Source organism: Carcharhinus amblyrhynchos, chromosome X (genome assembly GCF_965287045.1).
Source record: "Carcharhinus amblyrhynchos chromosome X, sCarAmb.v2.hapA, whole genome shotgun sequence".
In the NCBI taxonomy this organism is placed as follows: domain Eukaryota; kingdom Metazoa; phylum Chordata; class Chondrichthyes; order Carcharhiniformes; family Carcharhinidae; genus Carcharhinus; species Carcharhinus amblyrhynchos.
This window is the reverse complement of record NC_137359.1, coordinates 9683855-9705926: the sequence shown is the minus strand read 5'-3', so window position 1 is coordinate 9705926 and position 22072 is coordinate 9683855. Positions and strand designations below refer to the sequence as shown.

Below are 22072 nucleotides of genomic sequence, written 5' to 3'. Positions count from 1 at the left end.
AAATAAACGCATTTTTAAATTCGCTGAATAGCCTGTAATATAATGTAGTTTGGGACAATTAATATATGTTGAGGATTTTTTTAAACAGTGTCTCTTTAATCTACACTTTCAACAGAACCTTGTGTTTGTTTTTAATTAAACTATCTTGTCTGGAGTACCTGGCATTATCGTGGGCTGAAAGTGAGAAATGAACACATTTCCAACATTTGGGTGATTTTAGTTGGTTGATGATGTGAACCAGTTATTTTAGCAGCTGAACAAGGGTCACCCAAAAATGGCCATGTTGGGAGGTACTAGGTTTGTCTGTCACCACAGGGCTGCCTACACAGTCAACCAGCTTTGAGAGGAAACATTTAAAACCAAGCAGAAAATGGGTAAACTGACCAGGTAGTATAGCTTTATATAAATCAATTCAGAACCTAAAACTCAATTAACTGATTTTTATCCCATTTTCCCTCCGATTTTCTCCTCCTCCTCTGCTGAAAGCATCAATTCTCTGGGGTTTGAAGCAGTTTCACCCCTGGCAATAGACAGAAAAGAAGAAAAAGTACTCACGGTTTTCTGAAAGGTGGTGGGTTTCTGTTCTTCATAAGCATCGCCTGATTCATCATCACTCCATTCCCAGCCTCCATCCTCAGTTTTATACAGATGACCACTTGATCCCTGCACCCGTCTCACCTATAGGCAATTACAACACAGATGAAAGGTCAATTGGCAATAGTGATTTTTCTGCTAACTTTTTTTTGGCCATCTTCTCTGCTCTTCGGTGGCCTCTTGCCAGCCTTTCAACAGTACATCTGCTGTCCTGCTGTAATTAACTAGGTAATATCCAAAGATTGAGTAAGTTGTTATCTTTAACTTCACTGTAATTCGATTAACTTTGTTTACTTGGGATAATGCAATGAAGGAGGAACACTGTGGAAAAAATAAATATGGCTGGGCAGATGTTAAGCTTAATTCTAGTTGATTTTAATGAAAGGAAGACTTTCATTTGTATATTGTCTTTTACAGCCACCAGATGTCCCCAAGTGGTTTATAGCCAATAAATTACTTTACAACAGTGTTACAGCAATTACTTAAAGACGGAAATGCAACAGCCAAGTTGCGCACAGCAAGCTCCCACAAACAGCAATATGATAATGACCAATAACTTTATGATGGTGATGGAAGGATAAATATTTGCCAGGATGCTAGGAAGAATTCCCCTGTTCCTCTTTGAAACAGTGTCATGGGAAATTTTACATCCAGCCAAAATATCAGATGGGGCCTTGGTTTAATGATTCATCCAAAAGATGGCACCTCCAGCAACGCAGCACTCCCTCAGTATTGGGTGTCGGCTGAACTTTTTGTTCTCAAGTCCTAGAGTGGGATTTAAACCCATAACCTATTGATTCGGAGGCCAGAGTGCAACCCACTGAGCCACAGCTGGAACGGAATATTAAAGTATGATACTGTGGTAAACATGCCACGTGTCCAATGTATGAAGATGCTGGTGTTGGACTGGGGTGGGCATACAAAGAAATCTCATCACCAGGTTAAAGTCCAACAGGTTGATTTGGAATTCCCAAATAAACCTGTTGGACTTCAATAGCTCTCAACACCAAGTTAATGTGTCCAACAGTAATGAAAGATGTGTATTTCTATAATGTCTTTACCATCACTGAGAAACAAATTCCTTTTGAAATGCGGTCACTATTGTTATGTAGGCAATTGCAGCCAGAAATTTGAGCACAGTAAGATCCACAAACAGTGATGGTCGCGGAATAAAGATCGACTAGGAGGACTGTCCCCTCTTCTTTGAATAGCGCCATGGCATTTTCTTACGTCCATCTGCACAGGCTGGTGGGACCTCAGTTTAATGTCTTATCTGAATGACAGCAACCCTGCCAGGGCAGCGCTCCCTCACTACTGCACTGCAGTGTCAATTTAGTACTCAAGTCCTGAACTTACACCTTTTGACTCGGAGGCAAAAGTGTGACTCTGTCAACTAAATCATACAGCCTTGTGCTTTTGGTATAGGCAAAATGTCATTTGAATTTGCATTGCCTCTGTTGGGTAACGTTCTCTAATGCTTTTCGAATACAGACCTTTTTGTTAGACTCTGGCTCACTCGCAGACTTTGGCACCGTGCCAGTAGCTTGGACTGTGTTGTCAGCCTGCAAGAAGACAGAAGAATTCTATTTGCGCAATGTATAGAGTTGAAAAGCCCATGGATCAATGCGTCCCTCTGCATATCTGATTAGTGCACAATGTACATCTGTGAGTGGCCCACCATATCCCTCTTTGTTCTATGTCAAGAGTGCTTGTGCACCTTGGCTCAGTCCTTGCGGAATTTTAGTATTAATTAAAATCTCAAAATATTGCCTCTTTTGACCGAAGAAAAAGTGGGAGGGGAACATTAGGTCTAAATAAGACCCAGTATTTAAACAAGACTGGAAGATCAACTATTTATGTGTGATTCTGTTTATCTTTTGCACTGACTGTTGTGCAGGATACTCCTGTTCGTTGGGTGAGGATTGAAGTGCAAATTGATGCTCAATTGGACCTCAATATCTCTCCAGTGAACTGCTGCAATTTGGTCTGTCTACATTCACTTCACTGTAACAAACACTTCACCCTTTGTGAGGAATCAAGTAGTTCTTTATGCTTCTGTTCCAAACCAACAGCAGTTCGTTCTGGTTCCATGACCTTCACAACATCTGTCTTCTAAGTTAATATTGCCTCATTTGCATTTTGTTTACTCATCTGCTCATTGACGTGTTCTGAACATGAGAAGTGCAACTATCACTGCCTCATTGCATTGCTCCGTTCAACCAAGCTGGCAGAAAAAGCCTTCCGAGGCCAGAAACATTGTAATAATTGCAGAGGGTTGTCTTTACCTTTGTGTCCTTTTGCCCTCCACTTGATTGGCCCAACAACTTTTCCATCAGATACTCTTTATTCTGAAACAAGAAAACAAGAGGTCCCATTGGTTAAAGCACTGGCCTCTGACTGTTGAAGACCTATGTTTGCATTCAGCCCATTGAGTAGACACTGCTTTCTCACCAATAAACTGCAGTAAAATTAATTGTGGCTCAATAATCTGAGATTACTATCAAAGGATCAGTCAAGGGTACTTCAATGTTTTGCAACAGAAGGGGTGTTTAAACAATTGTTTTCCCCTCTCTACCTGTTTATCTGACCTCCTGTTCATTCCCCTATTCAATGTTTCTCTGATAGTTAAGCCAGGTGCCAAACCATGGGAAAAAACGGTTTTTGTGAAACTTCTCTAACTCTCCACAAAACAGCCTGTTGTCAGATTGGCCACCTCTCTTACCTTCATCATCCAATTTCTGTCACAATCTGTCTTGCCTTTCCTTCATTAATTATAATATGGTCAGTGCTATTCTCAACTTTCCTCTTTTAACCTCCATGTGTAATGTCCTCTCTGCTCTTTCTCCTCCCCAAACCTTCAAAATGCTGAAAGCAAGACTCATTGCACAAACATACTGATCAGTTTCTCCTGTGTGTCTTTAGTTATTCAATTACACAGTAGTGGACATAGTCTTGGAATGAACTGCCTTTCCTACTGTTGTGAAGTTGAGTAAAGTAATTGTAGATTGGTAATTGGGCAGCACGGTAGCACAGTGGTTAGCACTGCTGCCTCACAGCTCCAGGGACCTGGGTTCGATTCCCAGCTTGGGTCACTGTCTGTGTGGAGTCTATACATTCTCTTCATGTCTGCGTGGGTTTCCTCCAGGTACTCCAGTTTCCTCCCACAGTCCAAAGATGTGCGGGTTAGGTTGATTGGCCATGCTAAAATTGCCCCTTAGTGTCCTGAGTTGCGTAGGTTAGAGGGATTAGTGCGTAAAATATGTAGGGATATGGGGGTAGGGCCTGGGTGGGATTGTGGCCGGTGCAGACGCGATGGGCCAAATGGCCTCTCTGTAATGTAGGGGTTTCTATGATGCTAATTGTAAAATGCGAGGGGCAGGGGAAAACGCGTTGCATACTCCCTTTAAGAGAGTGGTGTTTTTTCTGTGCTTAGAAAGTTTTGCTAAAAATGCAAGTGCAGATAGAGTGCCCCAAATGAAACATTTGTATCGGGAGGCCAAGCAGCAGAATTACCAAGGCAACAGGCTTTTGAATTATTTTTGAATTCAGTCAATCAAATTTTAATCAGGTGCTTAGATACCAAGAACCTATTAAATTTAAATTTGATGATCTTGGCAACCTAGGACCAATCATATGGTGGAACATGTTGATATGGCATGAGTAAAAAGGAAAGGGCAGTGCAACAGAGGAAGAGAGCAACTGCCTCCTACCACAGCTCATAACTTTTAGCTCAAAGACTCATCTCGTTAGCGAAGGTACCAAAGAAGAAAAAAAAGTTCCACAATCAACAGAAAGGGCCCAGACGCAAAACCTGGTTGTAATTTAGAGAGTGACTAAAATTCTCCTCATTAATAAGTGGGAATTGTATTTATCTGAACAGCATTCCATTAGAATCATGTTTTATTCGATTTGCTAATAGTTTAGTTATTGCATTTGCAATTCTCCATCAAGTGAATGATTAGCAGTTCCCCACAGGAAAGTAAGTGAATTGGCAGAAGCCACCCCACCAAGGCAGCCAAGATCAGGAATGTAACTGTAGAACAGTACAGTACAGAAGGAGGCCATTCAGCTCATTGAGCTTATGCAGCACAAAAATCAGCAACCATAATGCCTTCCATTCTAATATCAATAGCACCGTGTGTATTACAGATCACACGGAATCAGAGTAGCTGTAGTAACATGCACTGTTACAGGAACTATGGACAGTGATGGTAGAGATTCCAACTTGAAATTTCTCCCACTCTTACCATGTCCTGTTGGGGGATGTTAGAAGGATTTTCAGGTTAATAATCACCTGTTTGCCACATTATGAACACACCTTCCTTGGTCATCAAGTCCTCGAGTGTGACTTTAACTTGGAGCTTCTGGCTCAAAGGTACTGGTGCTACCCACTGTGCAACATCAACACCATACGATCACAAATCGATCACTGGGATAATTTTAAACTTTTGATAGTATAACACAGGATAATACTGGATTGACTAAGTTATATTCTTGAAAGAAAAACCAAGAGAGCTATATAATAGGCAGCCAATCTGACATCCCCTGTTTTATACCAGGTTTTTTTGTGTTGGGTTGGAGTTAGCTGAATTCATCTAGGTTTCTTTTTAGACTCGAAAGCAGAAGTGGCAAAAGCCTGAACCTGGGCACAGAACAATTAATTGTGCTTTTGTCATTTTCCTCTTTACATTTCCTACTGCTGCCATCTTTCTCCTGGAAAATCAACTCCAAAGGGTTAGTTGAGTTTTAACGGCCACTTGGGTTGGGATTTGAACACATTTACTGTGTTCTCTTGAAGAGATTATCAATGAAGATTATTTTGCAAAGAAGGGCATGATAACAGGAAATTGGATTTCAGTTGTACAGTTGAATTGCTAACACTGTGTAAAAGAGACTTTCAGTAAGTGACACTTATGGGTTTTTACTCTCACCCACCTTTGATTTCTGGAAGAATTTGTGCTTCAGGAGCTCCGCTGCCGTGGGCCTGGAAAACAGAGTTTATGGAGTGAGTTGGGACTTGTGCAGCAATTTGAGATCAGCTCAGCCTACAGCAGAATGTGATATCATTGCCATGTGTGAGATATCTCGGTGCTAGCTGCTGCAAGAACACCAAATTCAGAAATCAGTATCGCATTTCTGAAGGAAAAAAAAATGCATTTCACAAATTATTTTCACAGACTCCACAAAATCACAGAATCATATAGTGCAGAAAAGGCCCTTCGGCCCTTTGCATCTGCAAAGGCACACATGAAAATCTGAACTCCCACCTAATCCCATCTACCAGCACTTGGCTCATATCTTTGACTGTTATGATGTGCCAAGTATGCATCTAGGTAATTTTTAAAGGATGTGAGGCAACTTGCCTTTACCACCCACCCAGACAGTGCATCCCAGACCATCATCACCCTGTGGGTAAAGAAGTTTTGCCTCACATCGCCCTTAAACCTCCTGCCCCTTTGAACCTATGTCCCCTCATAACTGACCCTTCAATTAAGGGGAACAGCTGCTCCCTATCCACCCTGCCCATGCCCCTCATAATCTTGTACACCTCAATCAGGTTGCCCCTTCAGTCTTCTCTGCTCCAACGAAAACAACCCAAGCCTGTCCAACCTCTCTTCCTCTCTTGACTATTTCATCCCAGGCAGCATCCTGGTAAATCTCCCCTGCATCCCCTCCAGTACAATTACATCCTTCCTATTATGTGGCAACCAGAACTGCACACAGTACTCTAGCTGTAGTACTGTACTCTAGTTCTATACAACTTCAACAAAGCTGAGCTTTGACAAAGGGTCATCTGGACTTGAAACACCAGTTCTTTTTTCTCCTGACAGGTGCTGCTAGATCTGCTGAGATTTTCCAGCATTTTCTCTTTTGGGACCAAGGTCCCTTTGTTCCACAGAACTTTGTAGTGTCATGCCATTCATTAAATACGTCTTAAAATACTCCTTCCAAAGTGCATCACCTCACTTTTCAGAGTTAAGTTCCATCTGCCACATTTGACCATTCTGTCTATATCTCCTTGTAGCCCAAGACACCCCTCATTGTTGGCCAATCTTTGTGTCATCTGCAAACTTACTAATCCTACCCCCCCCCCCCCCCCCCCCCCACATAGTCACCTATGTTGTTTATATAAATAACAAATAATAGGGGACCCAACATAGATCCCTGTGGTACAGCACTGGACACTGGTTTCCAGACACTCTCTGTCTGCTACAACTGAGCCAATTTTAAATCCACTTTATCAAATTACCCTGTATCTCATGTGCATTTACCTTTTACAAGTCTCCCATGTTTTTGATTTGATTTATTATTGTCAAATGTATTAATATACAGTGAAAAGTATTGTTTCTTCTGTGCTGTACAGACAAAGCATACCATTCATAAAGAAGGAAATGAGAGAGTGCAGAATGTAGCGTTACAGTCATAGCTACAGTGTAGAGAAAGATCAACTTGATGCGAAGTAGATCCATTCAAAAATCTGATGGCAGCAGGAAAGAAGCTGTTCTTGAGTCAGTTGGTACGTGACCTCAGACTTTTGTATCTTTTTCCTGACAGAGGAAGGTGGAAGAGAGAATGTCTGGGGTGCATGGGGTCCTTAATTATGCTGGCTGCTTTGCTGAGGCAGCAGGAAGTGTAGACAGAGTCAATGGTGGGAGGCTGGTTTGTGTGATGGATTGGGCTACATTCACGACCTCTTACAGTTCCTTGCAGTCTTGGGCAGAGCAGGAGCCCATACCAAGCTGTGATACAATCAGAAACAATGCTTTCTTTGGTGCATTTGTAAAAGTTGGTGAGAGTCGTAGCTGGCATGCCAGATTTGCTTCGTCTTCTGAGAAAGTAGAGGTGTTGGTGGGCTTTCTTAGCTTTGTGTAGGCATGGGGGGATCAGGACAAATTGTTGATAATCTGGACCCCAAAATCTTGAAACTTTTGACCAGTTCTAGTTTGTCTCTATTGATGTACACAGGAGCATGGGGCATGTTATCCACTACGCTTCCTGAAGTTGATGACAATCTCCTTCATTTTGTTGACATTGAGGGAGAGATTATTGTTGTCGCACCAGATTCTCTATTGCATTCCTGTACTCTGTCTCGTCATTGTTTGAGCTCTGACCCACTACGGTGGTGTCATCAGCAAACTTGAAAATCGAGTTAGAGGGGAATTTGGCCGCACAGTCAGAGGTGTATAAGGAGTATAGTAGGGGGCTGAGAACACAGCCTTGTGGGGCACCAGTGTTGAGGATGATTGTGGAGGAGGTGTTGTTGCCTATCCTTACTGACTGTGGTCTGTGAGTTAGGAAGTTCAGGATCTATCCTCATAACCCCACATATTTACCCTGCTAATCCCCCTGACATTAAGGGGTAATTTAGCATGGCCAATCAACCAAACCCATACATCTTTGGAGTATGGGAGGAAATCAGAGCACCCAAAGGAAACCCTGCAGACATGCACAGATAGTGACCTGAGGTCAGAATTGAACCCAGGTCCCTGGTACTGTAAAGCAGCAGTGCTAACCACTGTGCCATCTTGTAGCCTGTTATGTCTTGCAGATCTTGTCATAGTCAACGGGGGTCGGTGTGGCTAGCCTGGGACTTTAGCTTGGTCCAGTACTGTCTTTTGGCATCTTTCATAGATCTCCTTAGATCATATCTAGCTCTCTTAAGAGCATAAGAACATAAGAAATAGGAGCAGGAGTAGGCCATCTGGCCCTTCGAGCCTGCCCCGCCATTCAATAAGATCATGGCTGACCTGTCGTGTCTCAGTTCCACATTCCTGCCCTCTCCCCATAACCCTTAATCCCCTCTCTTATCAAAAACCCATCAACCCGCGTCTTAAAAATATTTAGCGAGGCAGCCTCCACCACTTCAACGGGCAGAGAATTCCAGAGATTCACCACCCTTTGAGTGAAGAAGTTCTTCCTCAACTCCGTTCTAAACCGCCCCCCCGCCCCCCCCTTTATCTTGAGGCTGTGCCCCCTAGTCCTACTGTCCTTTCTGAGCGGGAAGAGTCTCTCCACCTCTATCCTATCCATCCCATTCATCATCTTATATGTCTCAATGAGATCTCCCCTCATTCTTCTAAACTCTAACTCTTGTATAGGTCAGGATCACCTGACATGAATGCCTCAGACCTAGACTTCAGCAAGCAGTGGATATCCCTGTTCATCCATGGTTTCCAGTTGGGAAACATGTAGATTGCTTGTTTGGCACACAATTTTCTACACACTTACTGATGAAGTCAGTTAGTAATGGTGTACTCGTTCAGGCTTGTCACAGAGTTTTTAAATATTGACCAGTCTACTGACTCTAAGCAGTACCGTGGAGAGCATCTGATTTCTCAGACCAACATTGTACGACTTTCTTTGATGGATTCTCCCGCTTCAGTTTTTGCTTGTAAGCCGGGAGCGGGAGCAGGAGCACAGCCTTGTGGTCTGATTTGCCAAAGTGTGGGCAGGCAACAGAACGGTAGGTGTGTTTGATATTTGTGTAGCTGTGGTCCAGAATGTTTGGTCCTTGGTGGAACAGGATACGTGTTGCTGGTATCTTGGTAGTACACTCTTGAACTTGGCCTGTTTGAAGTCCCCGGCCATGATGAACAAGGCCTCGGGCTGTTTCATCTCCAGCCTATTCGTAGTGGTGTACATTTCATCCAGCTTGATCTTCATGTCCACATGGGGTGGGATGTAAACCGCCATCAGGATAACAGAGGTGAACTCCTGTGGAGTGGGACCTTGTCAAAGGTTTTGCTGAAATCCATATAAGCTACATCAACTGCACTGCTCTCTCTACACACCTGGTCACCTCCTCAAAAAATTCAATCAAATTTGTTGGGCGTCACTGCCCTGATGAAACCACGCTGACTATCCCTGATCAAGCCTTGCTTCTCCAAGTGGATTTAGATGCTCTCCTTCGGAAGTTTCTCCAATAGTTTCCCTACCACTGACATGAGACTCACTGGTCTGTAGTTCCCTGGTTTATTACTCCAACCCTTAAATAGCAGAATCACATTAGCTGTCCTCCAGTCATTCTAGCACCTCCCTCGTGGCCAGACGGGAATAGAAAATTTGGGTCAGAGCCCTGCAATCTCCTCCTTTGCCTCCCACAGCAGCCTGGGACACAATTCATCTGGACATGGAGATTTGGGGTGGCATGGTGGCACAGTGGTTAGCACTGCTGCCTCATGATGGTGACCAGTACTAATGCCACTTTGCAGTCCATTAACTGTATTTCTGCCTTGGTTTAGAATTTGGCTTTCACTTTGGAGACGATGCTGGGCTGAGCATCAAACTCACCCAACAGGAACAAATGAGTGCCCAGATAAGTCAGAGCCAGGACTCTGATGTTACATGTGACCAGAGCCTTGCACTGCACATCTATCTGAGCTACTGCCCTATCACTCACTAGCTTTGCACTTTAGCGCATACACACACCTCTTTGCTGGATCTTTTTGCAGGCACAGGGCTATCAGTTTACGAAAGGATTTGCCGTACTTCTTGACCATTTCTTTATCCTCTACCCCTGTCTCAAGAGTAGGAGGATCATTTTGCAGCGTCACCATCAGAACCTGGTAACAAATTAAAGGATACGTAGATTATAATAACCAGTGGTACTGTCCTCATACTTTTAACTGGTATCTCTATTATCATTTCTAGCTCCCTTGTTTTCTTTAATCTAACGATAAATAAAAAATCAGCTCCAATTTGACTTCATAAATAAACAAAGTTCAGATCAAATCACACTGCGAATCAACTTCCAACTTGGATTAAGTTGAACCAAATTCCACACAAAATAAGCTCTAATCAATTAGAATGAATCTAAACACGGAAAACATAACTGGCTAATTGAAATCACAACCTGCTGGTTATTTTTAGAAATAAACATGCAACTAACATGTTATTGTTAAAATAAAGAATGCCACAGAATAATCAATTAAGTGTATCCGACATTCTGAATAGAATTTACTCCCAGATTATCCATATTCTGTACAGCTCAATGCCAAGAAAGTGGAGGAGTGACCAAGTCTTTAAAATTATGAAAGGTTTTGATCAAATGAACACAGGAACAATGTTTCCTCTTGTGGAGAAGAGCATAACTCTTGGGTGGCACAATGGTTAGCACTGCTGCCTCACAGCACCAGGGACCTGGGTTCGATTCCCAGCTTAGGTCACTATCTGTGCAGAGTCTGCATGTTCTCCCTGTGTCTGTGTGGGTTTCCTCTGAATACTCTGATTTCCTCCCACAGTCTGAATGATGTGCTGGTTAGGTACACTGGCCATGCTAAATTCTCCCTCAGTGTACCCAAACAGGTGCTGGAGTGTGGCGGCCAGGGGATTTTCACAGTAACTTCACTGCAATGGTAATGCAAGCCTATACTTGTGACTAATAAATAAACTTTAACTTTAAAACTGGGGAATCATCAATATCAGATAGTCACTAATAAATCCAATAAGGAATTCAGGGAAAAGCTACAGAATAGTGAGAATGTGGAACTTGCTTCCACAGGGAGTGGTTGAATTGAATAGTATCAATACATTTAAGGGGAAATTAGATAAGCATATGAATAGTTACAATGATAGACTTAATATTTTTAAGAAGCGGGTTGATGGGTTTTTGATAAGAGAAGGGATTAAGGGTTATGGGGAGAGGGCGGGAAAGTGGAACTGAGCCACGACAGATCAGCCATGATCTTATTGAATGGCGGGGCAGGCTCGAAGGGCCAGATGGCCTACTTCTGCTCCTATTTCTTATGTTCTTATGAAAGGTTGGGAAAAGGTTCCAGTGGAGCAGAAAACTGGCATAGACTGTTTTGTGTCGTATATCCTATGTAATAACTCTGATTCTGTATATAATTCAATCCTAGTTAGCTCAGATTCTGTTTATAGAGCACTCCCAGATACCCCAGATTCTGCATATAATGCACTCTCAGATATTTTTGATTTCCCCCGTGTAACTTACTCCCAAGTATCCATCATTTTGCAAACTGTTACAAGTTTACTCCCACCTTCATCGGTGGATACTTGTGATATGGCGCCGTTCCAGTTGCCAGTTCAATCGCTGTTATTCCAAAACTCCAGATATCTGCTTTGAAGTCATAACCTCGTACCTGCAATTAAATAAAAGGCAGGAATCTGTCTGTAACTGCCTCAGGCACAACGTAAATAAAATGCGTGCCTAGTGTTGTGCTCACTGCTGTAGTGACATCTACTGGCCTCAAGTGACTTCCAATCCGCTCCAGATTGTCTGCAAAGGTCACCTGAAGCAAAATACTATGGACGCTGGAAATCTGAAACAAAAACAGAAATTGCTAGACTTGCTCAACAACTCAGGCAGCATCTGTGGGGAGAGAGAGAAAGAAAGTTAATGGGTCAGGTCAATCACCTATCAGAAGTGATAAAAACCCATTTGAGAACAATCTTTTCTCAAACAGTTAAAGTTTGAATGAAGAGCATGATTTGGCCAAAAAGGATCCTGTTTCACACTGAAATGATACATACATGCAACCTTTCTCCCATCCAAAGCTTTACTAAAAAAAAAACAGCCAATATCTGCACTATTTCTGTTCTGTTACTTGTTCTTCAGCGATTAAGGCTGGAATTCTCTGACCTTGCTGTGGCTGGGAATCTCCGGTCCTGCTGCAATGAAAGAGTTTTAGCTGAGTGCTAAATTCTTCATTCTCGCTGGTGATGGTGGCAGGGTGTACGAAACTGGAGAATCCTAGTCTAAAGATACTGATCGGCGAATAATATAACCAAACACTTTTGCCTTTCACCACATTCAGCACGGATAACTTCTCATAGTATAAATTTGTGGACTTGTGGATCTATGGATGCAATTTAAATTTCCATTCCATGCTTTATGGTAGACCCATTCCCTGGTTAATAACAATCTTTCCCATGCTATGAACATATCCATCCCATGTTTTGTAAGTGATCCATCCCATCCTGTATACTCAGTCCGTTACAAGCTTTGTGACAGATATGAATCTGGCAAGAATCATAGTAATGGGCCAGAAGCAGCAGGAATATCAGTTGTGATCAACAAAAAGAATGTACAAGATGGTAAGGGCTGAGCACATGTATACTAAGAGTTGAACATAAGTCAACTGGGGTAAGAGTGAGGCCATGTTCTTTGGGAACTGGGCTAACAGATCCTTTGTCCCCATCACCGTCAGGGCAGACTACCATAAGGTGCTGGGGATATGGTTTGGAGAGGCAGGAGCATGCGCCAAAAATTGGGAAGAATGCATCATCAAAGCCAGGCAAAAATTGGGCTTGTGGGAGCAATGCTCCCTCTCTATCATTGGAAAAAAATCTGGTCATCCGGTGCGAGGTGCTGTCCGTGTTGTTGTACGTGGCGCAGGTCTGGCCTATCCCCAAATCCTGTGCAGCAGCAGTGACGCAGGCCATCTTCAAATTCATCTGGAGATCAAAGATGAATCACGTCCGGAGGGAGGCGATGCACAAATCTCCAGAGAACGGAGAGAAAAACATTCCCAACGCCCCCCTAATCCTGATGGCCACCTTTGTGTGCGGCTGCATCAAGCTGTGTGTAGATCCTCGGTACACTAACAGCAAGTGCCACTACTTTTTGAGGTTCTACCTGTCCCAAGTGTTGTAGAGGATGGGTCTGGCCACACTGCTGTGGAATGCTCCACGGCACCTGTCCTTCGTGGAGAAATATTTCCGCAAACACACCTTTGACCACATGGTGATCAAGCAGTGGTCAGCACGTAATGTCCTCGGGGCCCTGAGAGAAAAGGAGACGGCGGATCCTGTCAGAAGGTTCCCTGAGCAGACTGTCAGTGTCATCTGGCAGAACACCTCATCACCAGAACTGACAAACAAGCACCAAGATCTGGCTTGGCTGGTGGTGAGAAGGGCACTCCCCGTCAGATCCTTCATGCACGCTCGAGGTCTCAACAGCACCGCACGCTGCCCTCGAAGCAGCTGTGGGGCTGATGAGACAGTCGCACACCTCCTTGTGGAATGTGCCTTTGCAAAGAAGGTCTGGAGTGAGATGGTATTTGTCAAGGTTCGTCCTGAGCAGTTCGGTGACGCAGGACTCTGTGCTCTACAGGCTGTTTCCAGGGACGCACACCGAGACAACTATCAACTGCTGCTGGAGGGTTATTGGTGAAGGACGCACTTTGGTCCGCCCGAAACTTGCTGATCTTCCAGTGCAAAGATTTGTCCTCAAACAAGTGTTGCAGGCTGGCACATTCCAAGGTCCAGGACTACGTGCTGAGGGACGCTCTCAAGCTTGGGGCAGTCACCGCAAAGACACAATGGGGAAAGGCCACCATTTAAAGTCTTTCAACCAAGGCAGACCGAGGGGCCTGTAATTGTAAAAAAAACCCTCAGACTGTGCAACTGTGTGCAACTCTGTAAAAACAGCACACAGCAAAATGTGATGAATCTATATAGTTTGTTGAAGAACTGAACTGTCATAAATGTAATGTCTTGGAACTGAGCACTGTAAAGTATTGTAAATATGACTGATGTTTTTGCACTGTTTGTAATCATTGGAAATGTTGTTTCTGCAGTGATATATTTCAGAGTATTTATGAATAAAGTATATTTTTGAAATAAAAAGAGAGTTGAACAGAAGTACTTTGTATGCACATTATATTCCCTGCATCATACTCGTCTCACCTGACTTTTTTAAATCTCAAGATGCGGGTGTTAGTGACCAGCTCAGAATTCACTGCTCATCCCTAGAGGGCAATGAAGAGCCAACATTATTGTGGGAATGCAGCCACACAACAGGCTTCCATTGCTAAAGGACATTAGTGAACCAGTTGGGTTCCTTGGAGAGTTCAGCAGCTTCATTGTCACTTCTACCAAAACTAGCCTTTTCCTTTCATTTCAACTGTTATTTGTAAGGCTTAATTCTTAAGCTGCCACAGTGGGATTTGACCTCATGCTCTGTGGATTATTAGTCAAGTAACATAACCATGATGGTACTGTACCCAGTTAGAAGGCAGGAGATTCAAGGCCCAGTCTAGAGACTTCAACACGTTATTCAAGCTGACACTGCAACGTAGTACTCAGTCAGAGCTGCACTGTCAGAAGCGCTGTCTTTGTGATGCGACATTAACCCTGTTGGCTCTCTCAACCAACATCAGATCATCTGGTCATTTATCACCCTGCTATTTGTGGGAGCTTGTTGTGTACAAATTCACTGTCACATTACAATCTTGCCTACACTTTGGAAAAGTACTTAATCGTTTGAAAGGTGCTTTGGAACATCTGGAGATCAGGAAAGGGGTTATGTAAATACAAATTCTCTCTCTATGATACAATCTGGTTATTTATTCATGCCGACCAAGGCAGACAATGTCAATGAAGGCAAATTGCATGCTTTCCGTTTTGGGTGTCAGCCTCAGGTTACCTTCAGATGCAGAATAAAGCTTCTTTACTCCACACTTATAATACACCTTACACTAAATACACAACAGTGCCACCTACTGTACTAGAGTTTTACCACTATTTCTTGGGATTGATGTCTTTGAGTGAGGTTGACGACTACCCCAATTTAGTTCACGTTGTTTCGGATTGTTATAACTGTCAGAAGATAAGACTTTGATTCGATTGGTATTGGAGGTGAAAGGGAAGTGCACCAACTCCCACCACTTTCAGGAAACATGACGCCCAGTTTTGATCTAACCCACCCGAACAGAAATGAGGCAAATTCGGGTGGGATACCTGAGGCTTGATTTTCCTCCCTGGCATCAGGACTGAGGCTTCTGTCAATCTTAAAGATACAGGCAGATTAGCTTCAAATCAGAGCTTTGCTTTTCGAACAGTAGAAGTCATGGTAAACTCAGCCCCAGCTTTAACAAAAGGTTTACTTGAAACCTAGGATTACCTGTTCCATCACTTCTGGGGCCATCCAGCATGGTGTTCCGACAAAGGTTTTACGCACTTTAGTTCTGGTCATATCTCCACCAGCAGCTAGAAAGGCACTGACACCAAAATCTAATAGAGGAAGAAGTCAAGCATTACAACAGAGTCATAGAGATTTACAGCATGAAAACAGGTCCTTTGGCCCAACTTGTCCATGCCACCCAGTTTTAACCACTAAGTTAGTCTCAATTGCCCGCATTTGGCCCATATCCCTCTATACCCATTGTACCCATGTAACTGTCTGAACGCTTGTTAAAAGACAAAATTGTACCTGCCTCTACCACTCTCTCGGGCAGCTTGTTCCAAACACTCACCACCTTCTGAGTGAAAATAGATGTTATAAAAGAAATTCCTTATATCAGTAACTGTTGCCACAGGACACTGGGATACCAATTAGTATGTCAACAGAGGTCAGCCAGAGGTCACTCCACTGCCATCATGGCCTCAGAAGGTGCACAGTACAGAGAGACACAGCTGGAGACTGAATAGAGATTGGGAGCCTCCCACTATCCCCTTCACATTCCAAATCTTGTCCATCTGACTGTGAAAGGGTTGATGTCAAAATCTGTGTTTAATGAAGTAGCACACTGGAGATTTCTTTGATTACCAAGCACAAGCTAAACTCCATATTTGAACTTGCACCAACTCTTATCCATCACCCCTGTGCTTGCCGACCTATACAGGCAGCACGATGCAGAGTGGTTTGCACTATTGCCTCACAATGCCAGGGACCCGGGTTCAATTCTAGCCTCGGGTGACTATCTGTGTGGAATCTGCATGTTCTCCACGTGCCTGCGTGGGTTTCCTCCGGGTGCTCTGGTTTCCTCCCAGTCCGAAAGACGTGTAGGTTAGGTAGATTGACTGTGCTAAATTGTCCCTTAGTGACCCAAGATGTGTACGTTAGATGTATTAGCCATAGGAAGTGTGTGTTATGGGGATAGGGTGGGGGAATGGGCCTAGGTAAAATACTCTGTCAGAGAATCAGTGCAGGCTTGATGGGCCAAATGGTCTCTTCTGCACTGTAGTAATTTGATGGTTCCCACTCCCCTCACGCCTTCAATTTCAAATTCTTACCTTTGCCTCTTCCTCTCTTTCCGTAACCTCCTCCTTTCCTACAACCCTCTAGAACAATGAGGTAAGCTTTTCTTGGAGGGCTCCTTTTGGTTTCCTTGTTCACAGCCCAGGATGGTACTAACTGGACATGGTTTGTGGAGGTGTCAAGTTTCAAAAGGCAAATGGTCTTTCTCACTTTGACTGTGGAGTTTAGCCTAGCTGTGACTGGGATTATTTTGATCTTGTGCAATAATAGTTTGTTTTACATCTCACTGACTGCAATGGTAGGAAAATGGGTAGAAATACAAAACAGACGTTCTCCCAAAGTCAAAACCACCCCTGTGTTTTTGAGGTAGGTGCACCAAATGCTTTAATCTCTCAATTATTACTGAGAGTAAATAATGAGGATTCTGTGATGCGTGAGGTGTTTTTACTTGTTTCTATTAAAGGGTACAATCAGCATGCAATCAATAATAACAGCGCCGAGAGCTGGCTGTGAATCCACCATGACATTTTGCTTCTGCTTCACTGTTACTCAGTCTGTCTGTAGGTCGTAACTGGGAACGTTTTGTTTCTAAAAGTCATGATTTAAACACGATCCATTCTGATAATCCTCTACTAAATATAAGATAACTCACAAGAGAAGCACATTAAGGAAATTATTTTGAATTACTGCACAATGATGAGATTAGTACTGCTTATAGAAACCTACCTGCAATTTGTATAGACCCATCGTCACCAAGTAGAATATTACCAGCTTTAACATCCCTGCAATTGGAAAACACATTCAAAAAATATAACTATGAGAAGATTGGAAGGATTATGTTCTTATATTTTATAATGAGTAATAGGTTGAAGGGTTATGGAGAACGGGTAGGGAAGTGGAGTTGAGGCTGAGACAAGATCAGCCATGATTGCATTGAATGGCGGAGCAGGCTCAAGGGGCTGAATTGCCCTCTCCTGCTCCTAGTTCTGGTGTCAAACATTCAGATCTTGTACTGTGTCCCTCCTCTTTTTTTACCCCACTTTTGTTTCAAGTCAGCCCTTCATTATTTAACATTGATCCTCCTTGTATCAATGAGCAAAACCTTTACCAAATTATAACATGCTGTCTCCCAAGACAACCCACGATAGACACAGTAAAACAGCTGATCCCTAAGGTATCTGTGTCAGCCATGAGTCCGTGGGTAGCACTCTCATCTCTTGTCAGAAGTCTGTGGGTTCAAATCCTACTCCAGAGACTTGAGTACGTAATCTAGGCTCTCACTCCTGCTGCAGTGCTGAGGGAGTACTGCACTGTTGTAGGTGCTATCATTCAGATGGAATATTAAACCAAGATCTCAGGTGAACATAAAAGATCTCGTCATTTTTTGAAACGAGCAGGGGAGCTCTCCTCAATGTACAAGCCAATGTTCAATGGGAGTGGTGCAGTGGTTAGCACTGCTGCCTCACAGTGCCAGGGACTCAGGTTGAATTCCCAGCTTGGGTTACTGTCTGTGTGGAGTTTGCATGCTCTCTCCATGTCTGCATGTGTTTCCTCCGGGTGCTCCAGTTTCCTCCCACAGTATGAAAGATATGCTGGTTAGGTGGACTGGCCATGCTAAATTCTCCCTCAGTGTACCCGAACAGGCACCAGAGTGTGGCGACTTGGGGGTTTTTCAGAGTAACTTCAGTGCAATGTGAATGTAAATCTAATTGTGACGCTAATAAATAAACTTTAACTTTACTTTAATCCCTTAATCAACATCCCAAAAACAGATTATCTGGTCATTTTCATATTGCTGTTAGTGGGAGCTTGCTGTGCACAAAGTGACTGCCGTTTTTCCTATATTAGAACAGAAGCTATACTTGAAGGGTAATTACTTGTCTGTAAAACTCATTTACAGCGAAACTTGGGATGTCGCAAGGCCATGAAAGGCATTACATAAATGCAAGTTCTTAATTTCTTTTTCACCATAAAATACTGACCAATGCCCAGAATTGTCTGAATGAAGAATATGATACTTCGATAAGAAGATTATCTGCAGCCCCCCAATAAAGGGCTAAATACACCATTTCCTGTTTGTATAAAATTACTGAGTTAATTCCTTTAATCTCTTCAGTGCCAGCTAGCCACCCCCACCTCCCCTCCCCTTCCCCCTACCATGAAACACACATTCAATAAGAGTCAGAGATTAAAAAGTTCACCTGTGTATTTGTCCATTCCTGTGAAGATAATCCAAGCCCTCCAACACCTCTTTTAACACTGTTGCTATTACTGGCTCATCTAGCACACCAGTCTTGTGTTCGTTGTTGCTGATTGTCCTCCTGATTATATCCAACATTGAGCCTGGAACAGGGGTTGGAAATGCCAGGTCACCATGCGTCCAGACACAAATCTCTCTCATCTCCTCCCGCTATATATCTCTCCTGTGTTCTTCCTCTCTCTATCTTTCTTACCCACACAATCTTGCTTTTTCTCTCTCTCTCGCTACACTACATTCCCTCCTGCACTCTCCACCCTCACTCTCTGTCTCTTTCTCTCTTCCTCACTCATCATATATCCAGATACTCTGTCCCTCCTGTTTGCTCTCTGACCCAGTGTTCGCTCTCTCTCTCCCTCCTGTTTTTTTTTGCGAACATATGACCTAAGAGCAGGAGTAAGCCATTTGGCCCCTCGAGCCTGCTCCCTGTGATGATAATGCGCCTTTAAGAAATGTATTTATATTATGTTTCTTGTAAGGGGTATGTTTGAAATTCAGTTCTGTTTTATGGTGCCAATTTGTCTGCACTAGGCAGCTTACATTCTGACAATGTAGAGTAATCATTGGTTTTAGCTGATGGGGTGTTTGAATTAATGCATTTCTATTTATTTCTTTCCCCTGAGGTTTCAGGGTAGAGTTTGATTAGGTGATAGGGGCATAGTCACATGAAAGGGAGGAGCTAAACTTGCAGGGGAAACACACACAGTTTCTCTTTTATTTCATTTTCTGCCTGGTCCTGAAAGAAGCAAGAGGTGTCTTTTTGTCTCTCTCTGGAGGCTGCTGTTTGGGGCTGTCAGAAGACAGCAGTCTCTGTTTCCAAAGGTGTTTAAAAAGCTGTAAGACAATACAAGAACGTGAGCATGGGGGTTGCTAACTGATTTTGAAGACGGGTTTTATGTCCATATGAGGAATATTACTTGAATTGGAACTCATTGGCATAGGTTAAAAATTGTATCTTGTCGTGTTTAAGCATTGTTCAATTGGTAAATGTTAAGCATTCTTATTGTTAAACTGTATTGTTCAATAAGGTTTCTTTTGATAAAAAGCTTTCTAATGTGTTGATTGAATCGTACCTGGAGTGAAACAACATCGTCACATTAATGCCAAAACAGCAAATAACTGACGTCTAGTCTAACTTCACAACATATCTTAGGGTTTTGATCTCATACCTTGGCATCTGCCATTCAATGAGATCATGGCGTATCTGAATGTGACCTCACACTATACTCTTCATCCCCACACCTTCCCGCTCATTCTCTCTCCTGCCACTAGTACACTCTCTCTCCTTCCTGTGCTCGCTCTCTTTCTCTCCCTCCTTTCCATCCTCCCCTTCTCTACCCTCCTCCCCCTCCTCCCCTCTCTCTTTCCTCCTCTCCGCCCACCTCTTTTTCTGACCCTCCCCCCACCCCTTCCTTTCTCTCTCTTGCTCCCCATCTGCTCACTTTTTGTGCCTCTCTTTCCTGCCCCCTCCCTGTCTTCCCCCTCCTCCCTCCCCACCCCTCCCTGTCTTCCCTTCCCCCCTGCCCACCCCACCTCCCCTCCTTGCCCCACCCTGCTCTCCCTCCCTGCCCGCCCCCCGCGCCCACCCCCTCCCACCTCACCCACTCCCCACCCTTCTCCCCTCCCCACCTGCCCCACACGCCCTGCCCTCCCCCTCCCTGCCTCACATGCCCCCGCCCTCCCTGCCCCACATGCACCGCCCACCCGCCTCCCTGCCCCTTCCACCCCCCTTCCACCCTGCTTTTCCCCTCCCCCTCCCTTTCCCTCCCTCCCTTCCCCCACCCTCCCCCTGTTCACCCATTCCCCACCTTCCCCCTCGCTCCCCCCACTCTCTTCTGCCCCTCTCCCTGCTAGCCTCTCTATTGCCCCCATCTTCCCCCCAGCCCCTCTATTGCCCCCTCTCTCCCTCCTAGCCCCTCTATTGCCCCCTCTCCCTCTACTGTACCCTCTCCCTCCTAGCCCCTCTATTGCCCCCCTCTCTCCCTCCCTCTTTCCCCCTTTCACCCACCCCTCTCTCTCTCCTACTCCCCTCTTCCCCATCTCACTCCCCCTCCCCCCTTCTCCACCCCTCCCTCCCCAGTTCTCTCTCCCTCTCCCTCCCTCATCTCTCACTCCCTCCTCTCTCTTTCTCTACTCCCTACTTTTTGTCCCCCTCTACCCATTTCCTCTTCCCCTCTTTCCCCCAACCATCTTCTCTCACTCCTCCCTCTTCCATCCCTCTCTCTCCTACCCCTCCTTTTTCAATCTATCCTCCCCTCTTTCTCATCCCTCGCCCTCCCTCGCACCCTCCCTCTATTTACTGCTCCTTTTCTACTCTCTCTCCTATCTCTGTCTCTGTCTGTCTCTCTCTCCTCCCACTCTCTCCCCCCATTTCTCTCTCTCCCCCTTCTCTTTCTCTCCCCTCCTCCCCCTCTCTCGCCCCTCCCACCCTCACCCGCTCCATGCCAATAAATAGTAAAATGTTACATTATTCCATTCACTCATTTAAATTCAGCTTGGGCAGGAATGTAAAACAACAAATTGCCGGATGGAAAAGACAATTGGGTGGGCTGTATAACATGCTTCTACCTCAATATTGTCTATCTCATGTTACTGCTCTCATTGAACTCTCAGCCTTGAACATACAATAATAAATACTACAGTATTATTAAAGGAAGGTGACTGTTGTAGATCTATAGGAACATAAGAAATCGCAGCAAGATCATGAGGCCCCTCTAGCCTGCTCTGGTATTCAATGTGCTCATGGCTGTTCTACCTCCAATCCACCCCCTTCCTATCCCTCAATTCCCTTTTCTGTCCCAGTTTAGAATAAGATATAGGAGCAGAATTAGGCCATTCAGCCCATCGCGTCTGCTCTGCTCGATCATGGCTGATGTGCTCCACATCCCCATTTTCCTGCATTCTTCCCATAATACTTCAACCCATTACCAATTAAAAATCTATCTAACTCCTCCTTAAATTTACTCACTGTCCCAGCATCCACCACACTTTGGGGTAGTGAATTCCACAGATTCACAACCGTTTGGGAGAAGTAGTTTCTCCTTAACTATTTTAAATTTGCTACCCCTTATCCCAAGACTATGACCTCTCATCCTAAAATGCCCCACAAAAGGAAGCATCCGCTCCACATCTACTTTATCCAGACCTTTTATCATCTTGTATACCACAATTTGATCTCCCCTCATTCTTCTAAATTCCAGAGAGTGTCGGCCTAAACCTGCCTGAATATCTACAGCATTCTGGAATAGAGAATTCCAAAAACCCACAGCCCTGACAGC

General features: G+C 44.1%; 1 protein-coding gene across 1 annotated transcript in view; it reads right to left on the bottom strand.

The window, feature by feature from the left end:
- The window catches only part of LOC145362038 (STE20/SPS1-related proline-alanine-rich protein kinase-like), a 90583-nt gene that overhangs the window by 14475 nt on the left and 54036 nt on the right, over positions 1–22072 (bottom strand). Inside the window, exons 7-15 of the mRNA XM_080218075.1 lie at positions 18739–18880; positions 17264–17319; positions 15461–15570; positions 11595–11696; positions 10024–10157; positions 5530–5578; positions 2880–2942; positions 2088–2156; positions 556–678 (exon numbers count right to left, since the gene is read on the bottom strand). Of these exons, the coding sequence (XP_080074201.1) occupies positions 556–678; positions 2088–2156; positions 2880–2942; positions 5530–5578; positions 10024–10157; positions 11595–11696; positions 15461–15570; positions 17264–17319; positions 18739–18880 (848 nt within the window). The remainder of the gene's footprint in view (positions 1–555; positions 679–2087; positions 2157–2879; positions 2943–5529; positions 5579–10023; positions 10158–11594; positions 11697–15460; positions 15571–17263; positions 17320–18738; positions 18881–22072) is intronic.